Raw genomic sequence first — 17,430 nt, 5'->3', positions numbered from 1 at the left:
CCCACCAAAATGTAACGCCCTGAGAAAAGGAGTCTTGCTGGTCGTGCTTATGGCTCTGCCCAGTGTTGGTAATAGTACCTGGTACGTAGCCAGTACCCCAAACTATTTCTTAAATAAATAAGTCACACAGGTGCTCTGACAGGAATGGAACTCAAGAATCCTAATAAATGTTTCAATTACACATTCAGATTAACTATCAGAATACACTTCAGTGGAGAATTAAAATTCTGTTTCTGGATTTTATTGCAACAACTATTATTTTAAATATTTCAAATATATTGGTAATAACGTTCGGAGTAATATTTTCCTTGTGCAGAGATTTTGTGATACAAAGAGATATTTAGAAGGGAGATTATACATGCATTAGAACATTAAACGGCATCACCAAAATGAAAGACCAACCTGCTGTTCGTATCGTTGTTTGACATCCTCCAGCTGCCATAAATACTCCTTTGATTGCTTCTCACGAAGAGACTTGGATCTTGTGAGATCTGCTTCCACTTTTTCCATCTATAAAATTACAAAATCAAATATTAAATTTTTAGACAAAAATTATATTCCATGTGTTTGTTGTTTGTCCATTCACTAAAATGACTAATTTTAAACACCTCACCAATCATAATGATGAATTTAAGGATGGTAAGATAATAAAAGATGTACCAGTTTATTTTGGTATATTTTAACAGTTTTAGTCAGAGAAATTAAAAATTAGTATATAACCGACTAAATTCTAATGTTATAAAAACGTTGTAATGGAAATATAATTTTGAACATCCAAATATTTATTCAAGGAGATGTCAGTCATCTGTAGGTCCAAAAGCTCCTCCCACCCCAGATAGTCACATGGCTTCTTTCTCAAAGTCTTAAGTTTTGTTTAAGTGTTACCTTGGTACCAAGACCTCCCTGAACCTCCTTTTTTAAATTGCAGCCCAACCCCAGTCCTCCCAGTCTCTCTTTCCTTGCTTTATGGTTCCTTTTTACCATAGGACATATCACCTTCAGGCATGCTATACAAGTAACTTATTCATTAGGGGCATTTTTAATGTCTGTCACCCCCATTGGAATGTAACTCCATGTTGACGCAACCATTTAGCACACTGCCTGGCACATTCAAAGACTCAATAAATACTAGTCAAATGAAAAATTTTTCAAAAGATACCATATACCGAACCTGATTTGCAATTTGCTGAATGAATAACTTTCAATATTTAATTGTGCCAGATTCTTTGTAACACATACAAAATAAATAAAATAGTATGAATCTAAGGTAAAACAATAAACTATGAAAAAAATGTATTAGGATGGTGGAAGTAAGTGATTTCTTCTATAGATTTTTATTTGTATTAATAAATACTGCTTTATACTTCAATAAAAAGAAAAGAAAATTAGATAGCATGTTATTGCCCCTGTTCTTATCGGAAGCTCTTTTTAAGTGACAAGAAGAGATATTCTTACTTATAGTAATGAAAAATCTCTCCATATCAGTAACATGAAAATGGCACCTTTTATTCCAAGTTGTACTGTATTTCATTGGTATTTCTACCCCTGGCTGAATTTTGGGAAATATTTTTTCTGAGGCAATTGTCAGTTAATGTGATAACCATACTATCACTGGCTACTTTCTAGTGTTTATTATTCTGTCACTGATATGTTGAGATATTTCTTTTTTTCAACTTGTACACAATACCCTCTTTCAGGTTACCTTTTGGTAAGTGCTAAGATCAGATAAAAGATGAACATTAGGGGAAATGAACCATGAAAGTGCTCCTTCACAATTTCTCACGTTATACTAAAAAACAAAGCAAAACAAAACAAAACAACCCTTCAAATGTGTTTATTCGGCGTGATTAAACTTTAAGGTTCTAGGAGTGAAGATGTTCAGTGAAAAGCAGCCAGTTCCACTGGATGAGAACAAGATGCACATTACCCCCCAATACCGCTATCGCACACCACCTTTCAGTTGGTGGTTCTTACATGCACGTTTGGAGTATCCGGATTATGGCATTATATTTAGCACCCAAGTATTTCTTTGTAAATACCAATGATCGCCACCCTGTTAATACTGTCATCAGCTTCCAAATCTAGTGATCAGAGTTCGAAGATTATTGGTCCAAAGGTAATCAGTATTGTGGTCAAGAATAAATGTACTAAAAAATCATTAAAGGAAGCACAGCCAAGCCCACTTGTTTTCTTTCTTTCTTTCTTTCTTTCTTTCTTTCTTTCTTTCTTTCTTTCTTTCTTTCTTTCTTTCTTTCTTTCTTTCTTTCTTTCTTTCTTTCTTTCTTTTATTAGTTTCAGGTGCACAAGACAAAGCAAAACTTAGACGTTTATCGTTTATATCCCTCACACTGTGCCACTTGCTTTCTTTTGTCTCTAACTCAAGATGTGGGTCTCAAGGCTCTCTCTCCTTCAACGCTCTTCCCATGAAACCTCAAGCAGGAGGCTCCTTAATTGGTTCCCCACTATCTACACTCCCTACACCCCAATATCATTGGCCTTTCCCAAGCAAGCCATGGTTATCCTGGATTCTTCAGCTTTTGGCTTGTCACACTATCAGGAAAGCCCCTTCATGTTTTTCCCCATCCAGTCAGTCTTCAAGGTTGACTTGAGTCTCCTCTCCTTGCTGAGGTGTTCTTTAAACGCAACTGACAGAAATGTCCCCCTTCTCTCTATGCTCTAGAATTAACATCTCTATTTTTCTAGCACATTGTGCTTTTCTCTATAGTATGGAAGTGCTTTAAATATTTGAGTTTTGTCTATTCATCTAGATCATGAGCTCCCAAATAAAAGGAGCTAGGACATAATTCTTTCTTTTGTTTCTGAATTACTAATTGCCTTGATATGCAGAATAAATATGCAATTAATTCTTAAGGATGAATGGAAGGGCAGGCAAAAGCAAAAGGGGGAAAAAAAGAGAGAAGATAAGCCAAGAAGGAAAGAACTGCTTTATTTAGTACTTTTAAGCGAGATCTTCATGTGAAATTGATTTTTGGTTCTTATTTTACTTCAGCACAGATTGAATATTCAAAATAAATAATAATTACTTAAATATTTCAATACTAGAATATTTAAAATAAAAATTAAGAGCTTTATACTCAAAGTTTATAAAAATAGAATATCTTCTATCAAAAAATAGAATTATCTTCGATAATCACCGATAATCAAAAGAGAACACAATTTAAAGCACACGAAAAGACGTTTTACATCAAAACATCAAGAAAAATTTAAAGTAAACAATAACTGGTATTTTAAGATAATGAAATACGTAAATAATAACTGGTATTTTAAGATAATGAAATACATTATTATACTGACAGAAAATGCAAGACTCCACTCCATTCTCCTTCCACAATTTAACAAAAAAAAAATAGAAAATAAAAATGTCTTGTAAAATAGTTTGTACAGAAACACGGAATTAGTTCCCAGTTGCCATAGATACAGAAGATTCTGCTTCATCATACATAATTCCATATTCCATTCAACTTCAAGTTTTTTGTTTTTTTGTAAACACTCCTTAATTGTGTAGCTCTCGCTTCCAAAAAAAAAAAAAAAAATGTAACAGTGAAACTTGGTGGTCAAATTAGGAGCAGAAGAGGACTTGTATGCATTTCTGTGAATAGTTAGTATTTAAAGCAATATGAAAGAGAGGTTAAAAAAAATTTTTAAAAAGGTGCTGAATTTTCCTTATATGGTGCCTCGGGCATTACTTTAGCTACATGTAAGAGAAAACACAAGTATCCCCAGCTTAAACAACATAGACCCTTTATGTTTTCCTCATGTAACAAAAAGTCCAGAAATAGGCTGCTATATTGGCAGTTCAAAGATGTCAGGGTTAAGGTCTCTGCAATTTAACCTTCCCATAATGGTTGCAAAATGGCTTCTGCAGCTCTAAACATCTGGGAAGGGAAGGGAAGGGCAAAGGGTGAAGGGTAAAGGGATAAGGGTCAGGGGTCCATATTAGCTGACTCAAATACCCTTTTAAGGAGCTTTCCTGCAAGTTCTTGTCAATAGCAAATGAATTATGCTGTTTGGATCTCATTCACTGGAACTACATTAAAAAGCAAGCTCCATCTGCAAGGTAAGAGACTGCAGCTTTAAACCGGGGCCTAATGTTGCCCTAAATAAAATAGGGCTCTATTAGTAAGAAAGTAGAAATGAACATTTGACCAACATCTGGCAGTTTCTGTCAAATATGGTCATAGTAAGTTATTGCTCTTGTTCTAGTAAAGTACTCTTGTGTTATTAATATTATATTCTGAGTAATTTGACATGTACAATTCGTATTATATAAGCATACAATTGTTGAGAAACATACAATTCAAAATATACTTTGTTGCATTTAATACATATTTAGATAAACTATAAGAAATTGTCTTTCAAATATTTTCAAATATATAGAGATAGATAAGATAGGACAGGGAGATAAACAGAAGTAGGCAGATAATTATGTCTATGCTTGGCTAAATATTCTCTATAGTTCTTTTGTGAGAGATTATCATTCATTGATATGACAGACAAGATGTCAGTCCTTTTCTTATTGATTTATAGCAGTTCTTTAACTATTCTGGATGTGAATTTTTTGATCAATATCTGAATTGCAAATGTGTTATCTCACTCTGAGGTTGCCTTTTGATTAAACAGAAGGTTGTGTGTGTTTTTTTCATTTTAATGAAGTTAAATTTAACAATATTTTTTATGCCTATTGTTTGCTATTTAGAAAATTTTTGTCTAGTATTTCCAACTATCAAAATTTTTTACATTTTCTTGTAAAAGTTTTATTGTTTTACCTTTTATTGTATATCTACAATCCTAGAATTTATTTTGTGAATGGGGTAAGATAAGGTGCAAGATTCTTTTTTTTTTTTTCCATATGGCTATCCCATTGACACAGCAGCATTTATTAAAATGGTCATCCTTTCCCGGGTGCATTGCAATACTTCCTTTGACAGGAATGAGGTTGATCAAATATGTGAGTCTATTTTTGGTCTCTTTTCTCTGTAACATTGGTCATCCTATGCTAGACCCACACTGCATTAATTACTATGGCTTAATATTAGTTTCAGTATCTGGTAGTGTAAGTTCTCCAGTCATGTTCTTCTCCCAGATTGCCATAGCTATTCTCAGCCCTCTGTATTTTCATATACATTTTAGAATCAGCTTGTCAGTTTCCCGCCCTTTCTCCCCAAAGCACTGCTAACATTCTGATTTTTAGAATTGTGTTAATTCTATAGATTAATTTGGGGAGTGACATTTTTATAATATTGAGTCTTCGAATCCATACACATGATACATGCTTCAATTTATTTAGGTCTTCCTTGGTTTCTCTCAAAACTATTTTTTAGTTTCCAAAACAGAGGGCTTACACATCTCTTGTTAGATTTATTCTTAGGTAAGTGACGCTTTCTGGTACGGTGACATCTTTTTCAAAGTTTATTTTCTATTCGTTGGTTACTGATATATCGAAATAAAAATGAATGGTATATCTAATCTAATGTTTACTGACCTTGCTAAATTCATTACCAATAACATTTCAACAAGTCAACATTTGAGAAATTCATACTTATACAAAGAAGCCATAATTGCAAATAAATGCATAACTCACTGGGATACCTTAGCTGTCCCTCCTCTGTCATCTCTTAATGCGTATTTATTCCACTAGTTATACCACCTATTATAATCATATACTTCAATTTGTCTATCACACAAACCACAAATACGTCTTAAGATCTAAATCCCCAGAATCTACAATGGCTGGTATAGAGCAACTATTCATAAATATTTTATAAATAAATGGAAGAAGAAATCAAGTCTGTAGAATCCTTGTCCAGTAGGTCATGAAAACAACTGAGGTATTAAAAAGTAATAATGTTGCTATTTTCACAATTGATAACCATTCAAATCAGCAAAATACAGAAAGAATGACATATTTTCTGGTTCAATGTTCTCATAGATATTTTTGGCTTATTTTTCTTCTGCAGAAGAGATTTGTTACTGATGAATATTATTAGGAAAAAAGTTTCACTTGCTATTCTATTAAGCATTTAAGGATAAAAGTTAAGATTTTTTTTTAGTCTTTATTTTTTTTATTTTTTTATTTTATTTTATTAGTTTCAGGTGCACAAGACAAAGCAAAACTTAGACGTTTATCATTTATATCCCTCACACTGTAAGATTTTTTAATTATTCATTTCTTGGTTTGTTTAATTTTGTTTTTCAAAGCCAAACACACATATTCTTCGCATGCTGTCATTTGGAATTGCTTAATTATCACAATAGCCTCTATTGAAACATTTACCATGTTTCCCCAAAAATAAGACCTAGCCAGACAATCAGTTCTAATGTGTCTTTTGGAGCAAAAATTAATATAAGACCCAGTATCATATCAGATCATACCAGATCATACCATATCTTACCTTATATTATTATATTATAGACCTGGTCTTATATTAACTTTTGCTCCAAAAGAGGCATTAGAGCTGATTTTCCAGCTGGGTCTTATTTTCGGGGAAACACGGTAAATATAATTCTGGAATTTCACCTCTGCTACCTAATCTCATTTAGAGATAAAATTCCAAATGTTAAAAGGGTAGAGAGATTTCTCCAGTATCATCAAAAAATAACTAAGAGAAAACGCTTCTATTTATATTGAATCTTTCATTTTCTACAAACTGGTCTAAAACACTTACTTAAAATTACATGAGCCAGCATAACCCTTAAAAGACAAGAGGTCAGAGGTATATAAGTCACAACAAATGGCTTATATGATGAATCTTTCCTTCTTTAAGTCTGTTTGTTATCCATCTACACTTAATAGCACAAATATATCCAGATGGCATTCTTCTTTCCTTGTAACTTGTTAATTTTTTTCATTAATTCATTAGCAACAAGGGGATGATGAACTAAACGTATCATCTCTAAGAATGAAAGAAACTGCTAACCAGTTTCAATTGTATTACTAGGAGCCACAAGAAACCTAACTAATCAACAGCAGTGCTTTAGAATGTTTTCATGGCAAACCAGTGGGTTTTCCAAGTACGTTAATGACATGTAGCCGATGACTGTAAAGGAAAAGGAACAGAATTTTAAGCCAGGTATTTGGGAGCAAATACCATTTAATGAGGATGTATTTTCAAGAGGAGAAAAATTAACTACAAAAGTCAAGAGGCTCGTGGGAGCCCCAGGAGAAACTAGTTAGTTAGCTGAAATTCACGTAGTCAGTTTACAAGATTAAAAAGTTTCACTTTAGAATTGCTGCCAATACTTCAAAAAACAGCTGTCTTTTTCAGTCATGTTTGTTTCACAGTGAATAGGTAAGCATAAAACACTATTCCTTTTTAAAATATGAATATATACATATATACAGAAATAATTCTAACAGAGTATTAAATTTTCACAATTAAAATATGTATATTTTACACAACTGATTGCTGACAGTTAACACGTATAGTGGATTTCACCATTGGAGTAAAAATGAGATTATTTAAGCAATCTTAAAGGAGGTAAAAAAAAGTTCTTCAAAGTGAAAGAAACTGTGAAGCAATATTTTAAGAGTTTAAGTCTGCTCCATTTTCTCTCATAGGCCTCATTTCTGAAACAGCAATTCACTTTCAAAAACAAACTCAAAGCTTTTATTTTTTAATTCAAATCCCATTGTCTGATGTCTGCAGCAGTTTCCAAATGGAAAAAGATGCCCTGAGCTCTGCTGGCTTTTACACAAAAGATTTTAGTAAAAAGAGAAAAGAGCAGTTCAAAACAACAGAAAAGGAAGACTGTTAATAATATAGACTATGGAAAAACTTGAAAACATCGTGATTCTTTAAATAATGAATCTGCTGATCGATTTTCTTTTAGAATTTAAGTTATATCTTCACACTTTTTAATCCGGAATAGAAACTTCTAATTTATCATGTTTTGACATATATATTTTATTCATTGTTAGTTAAAACTTGCCCGGTAAAAATTACTGGATTTGTGAATGAGTCTAACTATAAGAAGTGCATTATAAATGGGGCTCCTTATTATTACACTCACAGCAAAGGTTCTTTCTCTATTTCGGAAACTCAACTGCACTTGGTAAAGCTATTTACGATGGAAACCACTGAAGTGCACTTCTTCAACAGGAGACAATCGAAAGAATTTCCTGCTCATCGGTTGCCATCACTATTGCTTTTCAAGGAGCCTGAATCCAGCCTCAATCAGGTCTGGTGAGGACTGCTCACAGAGACAGGACCCAAGGGTAGGGCTTGTGGGGGGAGAAAGGGGAACCCCAGAGGCATGCACCAAGTAGGATTTTTCACTGGATCATTTAACCAGTCCATCGAGATATGATACCTAGTAGGATCCTAGAATACCAAAAATACATGAAGTCTCCAAGTCAAGAAGCGGAGAGTCCAAAGGGTCTGGCAGGATTGGTAAATGAAGATAGCAGACAGACTATGAACCAGGCACATAACTGAACAAAGATATGAGGGTGGATCAATTAAAGGATGGTTCCAGAATCAATGCCACAGATACTATCTTTCATCCCTGGCTTTCCTTATTTTATAGCAGTCTAATTTTGTGGCTGGGTAGAGTTCTTAATTTAATGGTTTTTGAGATAACATTATCTCCAGGGCTTTCAGTTCTGCCACACAACTCTGAGACTTTTTTTTTATCTTAAAAAATTGTTTTATTAACTTGTATGTTCGCTCCAACTTTTTTGACATATATTTTCTAATTTTTCACTATTAATAACACCACAATAAACATCCTTGAACACACATCATCTTTTCCTTGTTCGTAGGAGGAAAAGCATTAAGTGTTTCAACATTAAGTATATTAGCTGTAAAGTTTTCATAGATGTCCTTTTAGCTAATGTTGAGTAAGTTCACTTCTAGTCCTAATTTACCAAGATTTTTTTAACCATGAATGATGTTGAACTTTTTCAAATGCTTTTTATGTCTGTAGTAAGATGATCATGTGGGTTTGTCCTTTATTAATACGTTGTAGGATATTAATTGATTTTCAAATGTTGCAACAACCTTGGATTCCTGGGGATAAACCCCACTTGGTCATGGTGTATAATCATTTTTATATGTTACTGGATTCAGTTTACCAAAATTTCATTAGGAGTTTTTGTGTCTAGATGACAGATGTCACTCTGTAGTATTCTTGCAGTGTCTTTGGCTTTGCTGTTAGAGAAATACTGGCCTTATAGAATGAACTGGAAAGTGTTTCTTCACCTTTAATCTTCTGAGTTTTCTAAAAACTAAACTTAATTTTTCTTTAATATTTGAGGGACTTTCCCAGTGAAGCCATCTGGTTCTAGGCTTTTCTTTGTGAGAAAATTTTATTTGCTAATTAAATATCTTTATTATAGGGCAATTCAGATTTTTTTTTAAATCTCTTCTTGAGACAGTTTTAGTAATTTGCATCTTTCTAGGAATTTGTCCATTACACCTAAGTTGTATAATTTGTTGGGATAAAGTTCTTAAAAATCATCTTATAATTCTTTCATTTTCTGTAGGATCAATGATGTCCTCTTCTCTTTCATTTCTAACTTTGATAATTTTTCTCTTCTCACTTTTTTTTAATCAGTCAAGCTAAAAATTTGTTAATTTTGTATATCTTTTCAAAGAACCAACTTTTGCCTTCAGCGATTGTCTCTATTTTTGTGTTTTCTACTTATTTGCTTTCTGCAAACATAACAATATTATTTCCTTTCTTCTGCTGGCTTTTCTTTTCCTGGTTTCTTAAGATGAAGTTTAGGATACTGATTTGAGAACTTTCTTTCTGGATATAGATGTTTAAAGTTATAAACGTTTCTCTAAGTACTGCTTTAGCTGCATTCCATAAATATTGACATGTCATATTTTTGTTTTAATTCAATTCAAAATATTTTCAAATTTTCCATATAATATCTTCTTTGATCCAAGAGTTATCTGTGTGTTATTTAATTTCAAAATATGTGGGGATTTCCCAGATTTCTTATTGTTGTACATTTCTAATTTATTACCATTGTATGATTTTAATCCCTTTAAAATGTACTGAAAATTGTTTTGTGGTCCAGGATATGGTCTGTCCTGGAGACTGTTATATGAATGCCTGCAATCACTGGGTGGAGTGATTTAAATCACCACCCAAGTCTCAGACTCACTCCTGAGTGGCACAATACAAACACCCAAAACAGCAGAGCAAAGGCTTTGGAACTTAACTGGAACTGGAACCCAACCACAGAAGATGAGATAGGACTTATGCTCTGAAATGAACTGGGTTGACCATCTGCTAAAACAAAAAACTCAACATTATGTAGGGGATTCTAACATTACTCAAGAGAGTACAGAACATACTGCACTCTTGTTTTCAGCTTCTTTCAGCGGGATTTTGAGACTCTTCCATGTTTTGGGGGTATCAGTAGTTCTTTAGTTTTTATTGCTAAGTAGTATTCCATTGTACATACAGTTGACCTGGACAACATGAGTTTGAACTGTGCAGGTCCACTTATATGTGGATTTTTTGTCAGTAAATACCTGTATTGTTTTTGATCTGTGGTTGGGAGCCCATGGGTGTGGAGGGCCGGCTGTATGCATCATCTATGCCGTTTAATCAAGGGGCACTTGAGCATCTGCAGATTTTGGTATCTGCAGGGAGTCCTGAAACCAATCCCCTACAGATACCGAGGGACAATTTAAGTTTTGGAGGAGTCAAAAGTTTTATGTAGATTTTTGACTGTGGGAAGGGTGGGCGCCCCTAATCCCCACGTGGTTCGAGGGTCAACTGTACTACATTTTGATTGCCCTTTCAATTTTTGAGGACTATTTGGATGATTCAAGTTTTGGGCTTTGTGAATAAAGTTGCTGTCAACATATGTGTACAAGACTTTGTCTGGATATGTCTTCATTTATTTTGGTTAAACACACAGGAATGGAATGGCTGACATATGGTCATTGTATGTTTAACTTTTTAAGAAACTGGCAGCTCTCCCACCAGCGGGTTATAAGAGCTCCATTTGACCACATCTTCATTAACACTTGGCATTGTCAACCAATCTTTACAATTTTAACCATTCGAATGAGCATGTAGTATGTAGTAGCATTTAATTTTGGTTTTAATTCGCCCATCCCTGATGAATAATGATATTGAGCATCTTTTTTTGTGCTTATTAGTCATTCGTGTATCTTCTGTGAAGTGTCCAGATATGCCGCCCATTTTTAACTGGGCTATTTGTCTTCTTATTACTGAGTTGTAAGATTTCTTTTATATTTTAGACACAAATTCTCAGAAATATTTGTGAATCTTTTCTCTCTCTCTCTCTCTTTTTTTTTTTTTTTTTTGGCTTGCTTGCCCTACGTCCTTTTGTTGTTTTTCAATGGTGTTTTTGAAAGAGCAAAAGTTTTTAATTTTGGTGAAATCTAATGTATCAACTTTAATTGATTTTTAATTTCTGGTTTTACTGCATTGTGGTAAAAAATATGTGCTCTCTGTCAAATTTTAGAAATATACTGGGTGTTTGTTTCCTTAGTGTCTCCTGAGATTTATAACTGTTCTATGGGAGTAGAAATTTAATGTGTTGTATTTAAAGGGTAGAAAGTAGAAATATAGCCATTTTATAAACTGTTATTTAGAACTCCTATTTGTTTGTTTTTTTGCCCGTCTGATCTGTCAACAATGGAGAAAATATACTAAAGCACACCAGGGCTATTTATATCAATTTCTTCATGTAGTCCTAATATGTTTTCATATTTGATTAAGTACTCTTGCCTTTAGCAAGTAAAAATATATCTTTTGTCCAGTTTATTGACCTGTATTGATGTTAATTTGTGTGATAGTATTACATGATTTTCATCTGAATACAAGCGATATATTTTCATCATGTTTTTAATACAATTTTTGAGTAACTTTTAGTTGTGCCTTTTTAAAATAGCATATACATGGATTTATGTCAGCTAATCTATACCTTTCTTACCAGAAAAAATTGACCTATTAATATTTATTATGACCATTATATACTCTGTCTTATTTTGGACATTTTGTTGTTTCTGCTTTTGTTCCTTTGGCAATATCTCCTCTCAAGTTTTGCTGTTATCTTCTCAAGAGTTTTGTAAGAATGTAACATCTTGTTAATTTTATTAATGCCTATGTTTATATATTTCAAAGTTATTTTAAACTAGATTTCCCTAATTTTGAGAATCTTTTGAGTCTCAATTCTTTCCTGGCAGAGTTTTAGCACACTGTGCTCTTCGCACTCTCTCACTATCCACTTACTTCTTGATCTTTGTTAATATATTCTACGGATTAAAATTTAAGTTGTTATTAAATTCATGTTTTCTACTTTATATACCCTCTTTTGCAAGAGTCAATAAACATCAGCATCTGTCTTATAACAGATTTGTAACAGTTCAATTTGCTTCTTCTTTGTTGGATTCCATTGTTCTCAACATCCTTTAATATGATGGTTTCCCCTTGGATGGGATGTCTTTTGCTTCATCTCTGGATTGACTGATATGCTCATATAATTTTATTCCAGAAAATAAATAAGTGGTAAACATTATGTGAGCGCTTACTAAGAAGACGGGTTTCTGTTGATTTTGCAAGTGAAAAACTCCTCGGTTATGTATGAAGTTGGGTCATACCCTTTATCCTTCAATATTCTGAAGGCTTACTCCAGTACTTTTCTAATTTTTTTTTTTTTGCCAGTTGCATCCTGCCAAGAAACTTGTAGGATTTTCATTTTATTCTTACCTCTAGTTGAGGTTCAGTTCTTTTTCCAGAATATATCCATTTATTTTACTTAATATATGGCCCTTTCCTATAGATCATGTCTTCTTATAAAGGTACTATTTTTCTGATTTTTTTTTTTTTTTTTTTCTGAATTATAGAGTAGGTCACTGTCAGAAGTACGCTTTCCTCTGTGACTGCTGGATACAAATGTCTTTTTCTTGTCCTACTGAATGTTTTCACAAGTCACATTGTTGTTTTTTCTCCTTCCTTACCCATGAATTCTGTGATCTGTTAATATCGCATCATCCGCGCCAAGAGGTGCATTTACTGAGCCATGGGTGCCTGAGCCTTAGCACTTTCAAACGCCTCATTTTTTAGCCTTTTTAACTGTATACTTCAAACTTCTTGCCAGGGTCCCCTCCATCAATATTTTCTGAGTCCCTTTAAATGTTAAGCCGATCAGCCAGTTCCCTGTGCAGCTCCATTGCACATCCCATTCTAGGGCCTGGGCTCTGATCATATTATAGGAAGGAGCTGGGAAGAGACACACACACATCCATGTAGCAGGGATTGAAAGTCACCTTCCAGCACAAACTCCCAGCAGTAATCTAGCTTTTGCCCTACGCAGTGAATGGCGAAAAAAGAGAATGGTATCTCAGACTCTGATCTCAGGACACAAATTCACACGATTCAGTATGAATGGAAATCTGAATCATGACACAGTTCCAAGCTAGTAAACCACAGGGCTCAGCCTTAAAACTTTCAGAGGAAGGTTTCTGCGACCCAGTGTGTGCTTGGGACTCCAGCTAAATATGAAATCACAAACAAGTACTGAACCATTCTTTATAATTAAGAAAACTTGAAAATAAACTAAATACCCTTGAATAGAAGAGCTGATTAAAAAAATGGTACATTCATATGATAAAAATACATTCAGTATTAAAAGGATTATACTAAATCAACACAGATAGGACACAGATACATCAAATTAAATATAAAAGAAAAAACAAGACTAATACATAAAATCTGTAGTACTTATTTAACTTTAAAAAAAAATGGAAGCATAAAAATGCATATAACATACATCAACATGATATATGTATAGAAAATAAAAAAAACAGACTGAAATAATACACATTAAATTAGTTATAGTGGTTTTTCTCAGAAGTGGAGAGGAGAGAGTAATGTGATTAGACATGAATAACAAAGCAAATTAAAATGTCATCTGTAATGTTTTAGTTTAAGTAAACAGTGCTAACAATTGTTGATTCTTCATGATGGGTACCTTGGTGCTTGTTCCCTTTATTCTTTTACAAATTTTCTATTTTCCCTTGAAACTAAAAGCCATACCACTTAACTTGTACAAGAACGGGAGACAGCCTCTGTCTTCCTGACCTGCCGGTTGCAAATAATTTGCTGTGACTGATCAATAAAACACTATTTATGGAACACGAACAAACACAGACATGGTGAATGTGAATCCTTGCTCTCCCGACCGGGAGTGGTTGTGGGATTTTACCTGTAGGCTGATCCATGCTCAGGCTGATTACTATATTTGTAGATGCAACTTTACAGTGATGATTCCGGCATTAATTTAAGGCTGAATCAAGGAATCCTGAAGGAGGAAAGAGGACCCATCTTGTCTGCATCGCTGCAGGTGGCTGTCCACCCGCCTCCCTCCACTCGCTGCCACCAGGCGCTGCTGATCGGTGCCCGGCCAGCGAGCAGGACGAGCACGGAGCCAGCTCTGCAGGGACCACGGCTCCTGGCCTTTCCCTTCACACGCCCTGCTCTATGGGGGGGGGGGGGGGGGCAGTGGGAGCCTGCCAGCTGACCCCTGGCCACCAGGGCCCTTGTTCTTGGCCACGAGGGGCCATCTCTTCCGTTGAGACTCTGATGGAGCTGAGTGCCCTCCTCTGCCAGGGATAACAGCCTTTTCTCGTTCTGAATTCCTGACCCAAGTGTATGGCTAATTTGGTAAGACTTTTTTTTTTTTAAGTAAATACTTTTCTGTCATATTTAAGATCAGACTGTACCTTACTGCTGAGAGTGACTTTCAGAAAGGATGGTATGGTGGCCTCCTCACCTGCTCTTTCATTTCGGCGTAGACTTTCTCTGAGTTCAGCTCCACCTGCCGCTTAAACTCTTCCAGGGCAGCATCCGCCTGCTGGGCCTGCAACCTCTGAACTTCAGTCACACGACTTAGCTGTTCCTCTTTCTCCCTAGAGAAGTTCAGAAAAGCTTCAGAGTTAAAATATCAAAGCACTAGGCTTGAATGAAAGAACAATATTTAATCTTCTCCAAAATAAAATTCAGATTTCAATTTTTTGATCCAAATTCTGTAAAACTTCTCTTTAAAATGTTGATAATAACATAATTTGTCCCAGGAGAAAGAGGCTACAGACATACAATATGTGTTCGGATGCACAACTACTTTCAAAGATTTCCCTAAAAACAAAACTGTTCAAGACATGGAAACAATCAAAGTGTCCTTCAGTAGATGAATGGATAAAGAAGACGTGGCATATATACACAATGGAATACTATTCTGCCATAAGAAAAGATGAAATAGTGCCATTTGTGACAACGTGGATGGATCTTGAAATTATTATGCTCAGCAAAATAAGTCAGACAGAAAAAGTCAAGAACCATATGATTTCACTGATGTGTGGTAAATAAAACTGAAAACAACAAAAGAACAAGACACACAAATGAAGAAACAAAAACTCATAGACACAGACAATAGTTTAGTGGTTACCAGAGGGTAAGGGGGGATGGGGATGGTAGATGAGGGTAAAGGGGATCAAACATATGATGATGGAAAGAACTGACTCTGGGTGGTGAACACACAATGTGATATATATAGATGATGTATTACAGAATTGTACACCTGAAACCTATGTAACTTTACTAACAATTGTCACCCCAATAAACTTTAATTAAAAAAAAAAGTATGCATCTCCATCAACTGATGAATGGATAAGTAAAACGTGGTATTTCTACACAGTGGAATATTATTCAGCCTTAAAAAGGAATGCAGCTCTGATGCATGCTACAACATGCATGAAACAGAAACGTTGTGCTAAGTGAAAGAAGCCAGTCGCAAGAGGTCACATATTGTATGATTCTGTTTATGAGAAATCTCCAGAATAGATAAATCCATAGAGACAGAAAGTAGGTTAGTGGTTGCCAGGGCCTGAGGGGAGGGGGAATAGAGAATGATTGCTAATGCATATGATTTTTCTGGGGGGTTGCTTTTGTGGGTTTTTTGGTGATGAAAATGTTCTGGAATTAGATAGTTGCACATAACTGTGAATATACTAAAATCTACTAAATTGTATACTTTAAAAGGATAAAGTTTGTAGTATGTGAATTATATCTCAATTAAAAAAAACAATGTATCCACAGAAATCTCTATAATATGCATGTGTAGCAGGGTGGTAGGTGCAACAGGGCAGGCAACACGATGGCCTGGAATCATTCTACGGCCCTCTAGTAGACTTGCCTAAAAGAAATGATGACCATCTCAGTTCGTCATACCTTGAACTAAAATAATAATAGTCAAAAGGGTCCAACAGAACAAGCGATACCTTCGCATGTTGATAGGAGAAACAAAATAAAGGTTTTAGGTTACAAATCCAAGAAAGTTAATGGCTAATACTTAGTTCTGGCTAGGTATGGGCACTGTGCAAAACATTTTATATGTCCTCTCTCATTTATCCTCACATAAACTTGTATAAGAGTATGATTATGTCCCTACTTCTGCAGAACAGGAAACTAGGGCTTAGAGCATATGTCCCAGGCGACACCTCTAGGAACAGGTCAAGCCAGGATTCCAGTCCTGGCTGCCTGCTTGGAGAGCTCATGTGTTGGCTACTCTGCTACGCTGATTTCCTGATTTTCTAGGTGCCATAATCTATGGTGTGAATGTGTCCCCCAGAATGAGATTACTACCCTTATAAAAGAGGCTCCAGAGACATCCTTTGCCCCTTTTAGTATGTGAGGGCACAGCAAGAAGGTGCTAGCTATGAACCAGGAAATGGGCCTGATCAGCACGTGACATGCCCGTGTCTCGATCTTGAACTTCCCAGACTCCAGGACTGTGAGAAATAAATTTCTGTTATTTATAAGCTACCTGAACTGTGGTATTTTGGTATAGCAGCCCAAATAGATGGGGACATCGTAAGTAAGATTGACTTGGCTCACCTTCCCAAATGGGAAAGTTTATACATATATAAAATATTATCTTATTAACTATAATACTGAAGAATGCTAAGGAATAGCATAATTTAACTCACACAAATCAAATTTCAGAGAAACATCATAATGAGGGGGAAAGACATTTCCCAAACAACTGATGCCACTGCCTTTTAAGATGTGGACAAAAGCATTTTGATCTCTTAGGAGTTACTCAGACTTTAGTTTAAAATCCCTTGAGACACTTAGTAATTTCTAGGCTTTCCAATAGATGTAATACAAAATATCAAAATGCCAAACTCCCCTCCCCCCCCAACTGGAAACTTTTCTCAAAGCTTGCATGGCAAAAAGATAACAAGTGTCACTTAGTTTCCATGTCAGCAGGACTGTCCTGCCCCTTTGTAACAAAATGTAACAACGCGTATATAGATTAGAGTCCCCACCCCCTGTGTTTGGACATGGAGTATTTGCAAACAAACAGCTCTCTGTGTGTGGTTTGGAAGAACATACTCTGTGTCCATCTTTCCTTCATTT

General features: G+C 35.0%; 1 protein-coding gene across 1 annotated transcript in view; it reads right to left on the bottom strand.

Annotated features, from left to right (window-relative positions):
• The window catches only part of CEP112 (centrosomal protein 112), a 346,080-nt gene that overhangs the window by 206,879 nt on the left and 121,771 nt on the right, over positions 1–17,430 (bottom strand). The window contains exons 20-21 of the mRNA XM_074319364.1: positions 14,786–14,921; positions 403–510 (exon numbers count right to left, since the gene is read on the bottom strand). Of these exons, the coding sequence (XP_074175465.1) occupies positions 403–510; positions 14,786–14,921 (244 nt within the window). The remainder of the gene's footprint in view (positions 1–402; positions 511–14,785; positions 14,922–17,430) is intronic.

Source organism: Rhinolophus sinicus, linkage group LG15, assembly GCF_036562045.2.
Source record: "Rhinolophus sinicus isolate RSC01 linkage group LG15, ASM3656204v1, whole genome shotgun sequence".
NCBI lineage: Eukaryota > Metazoa > Chordata > Mammalia > Chiroptera > Rhinolophidae > Rhinolophus > Rhinolophus sinicus.
This window is presented reverse-complemented; position numbering and strand designations above follow the sequence as displayed.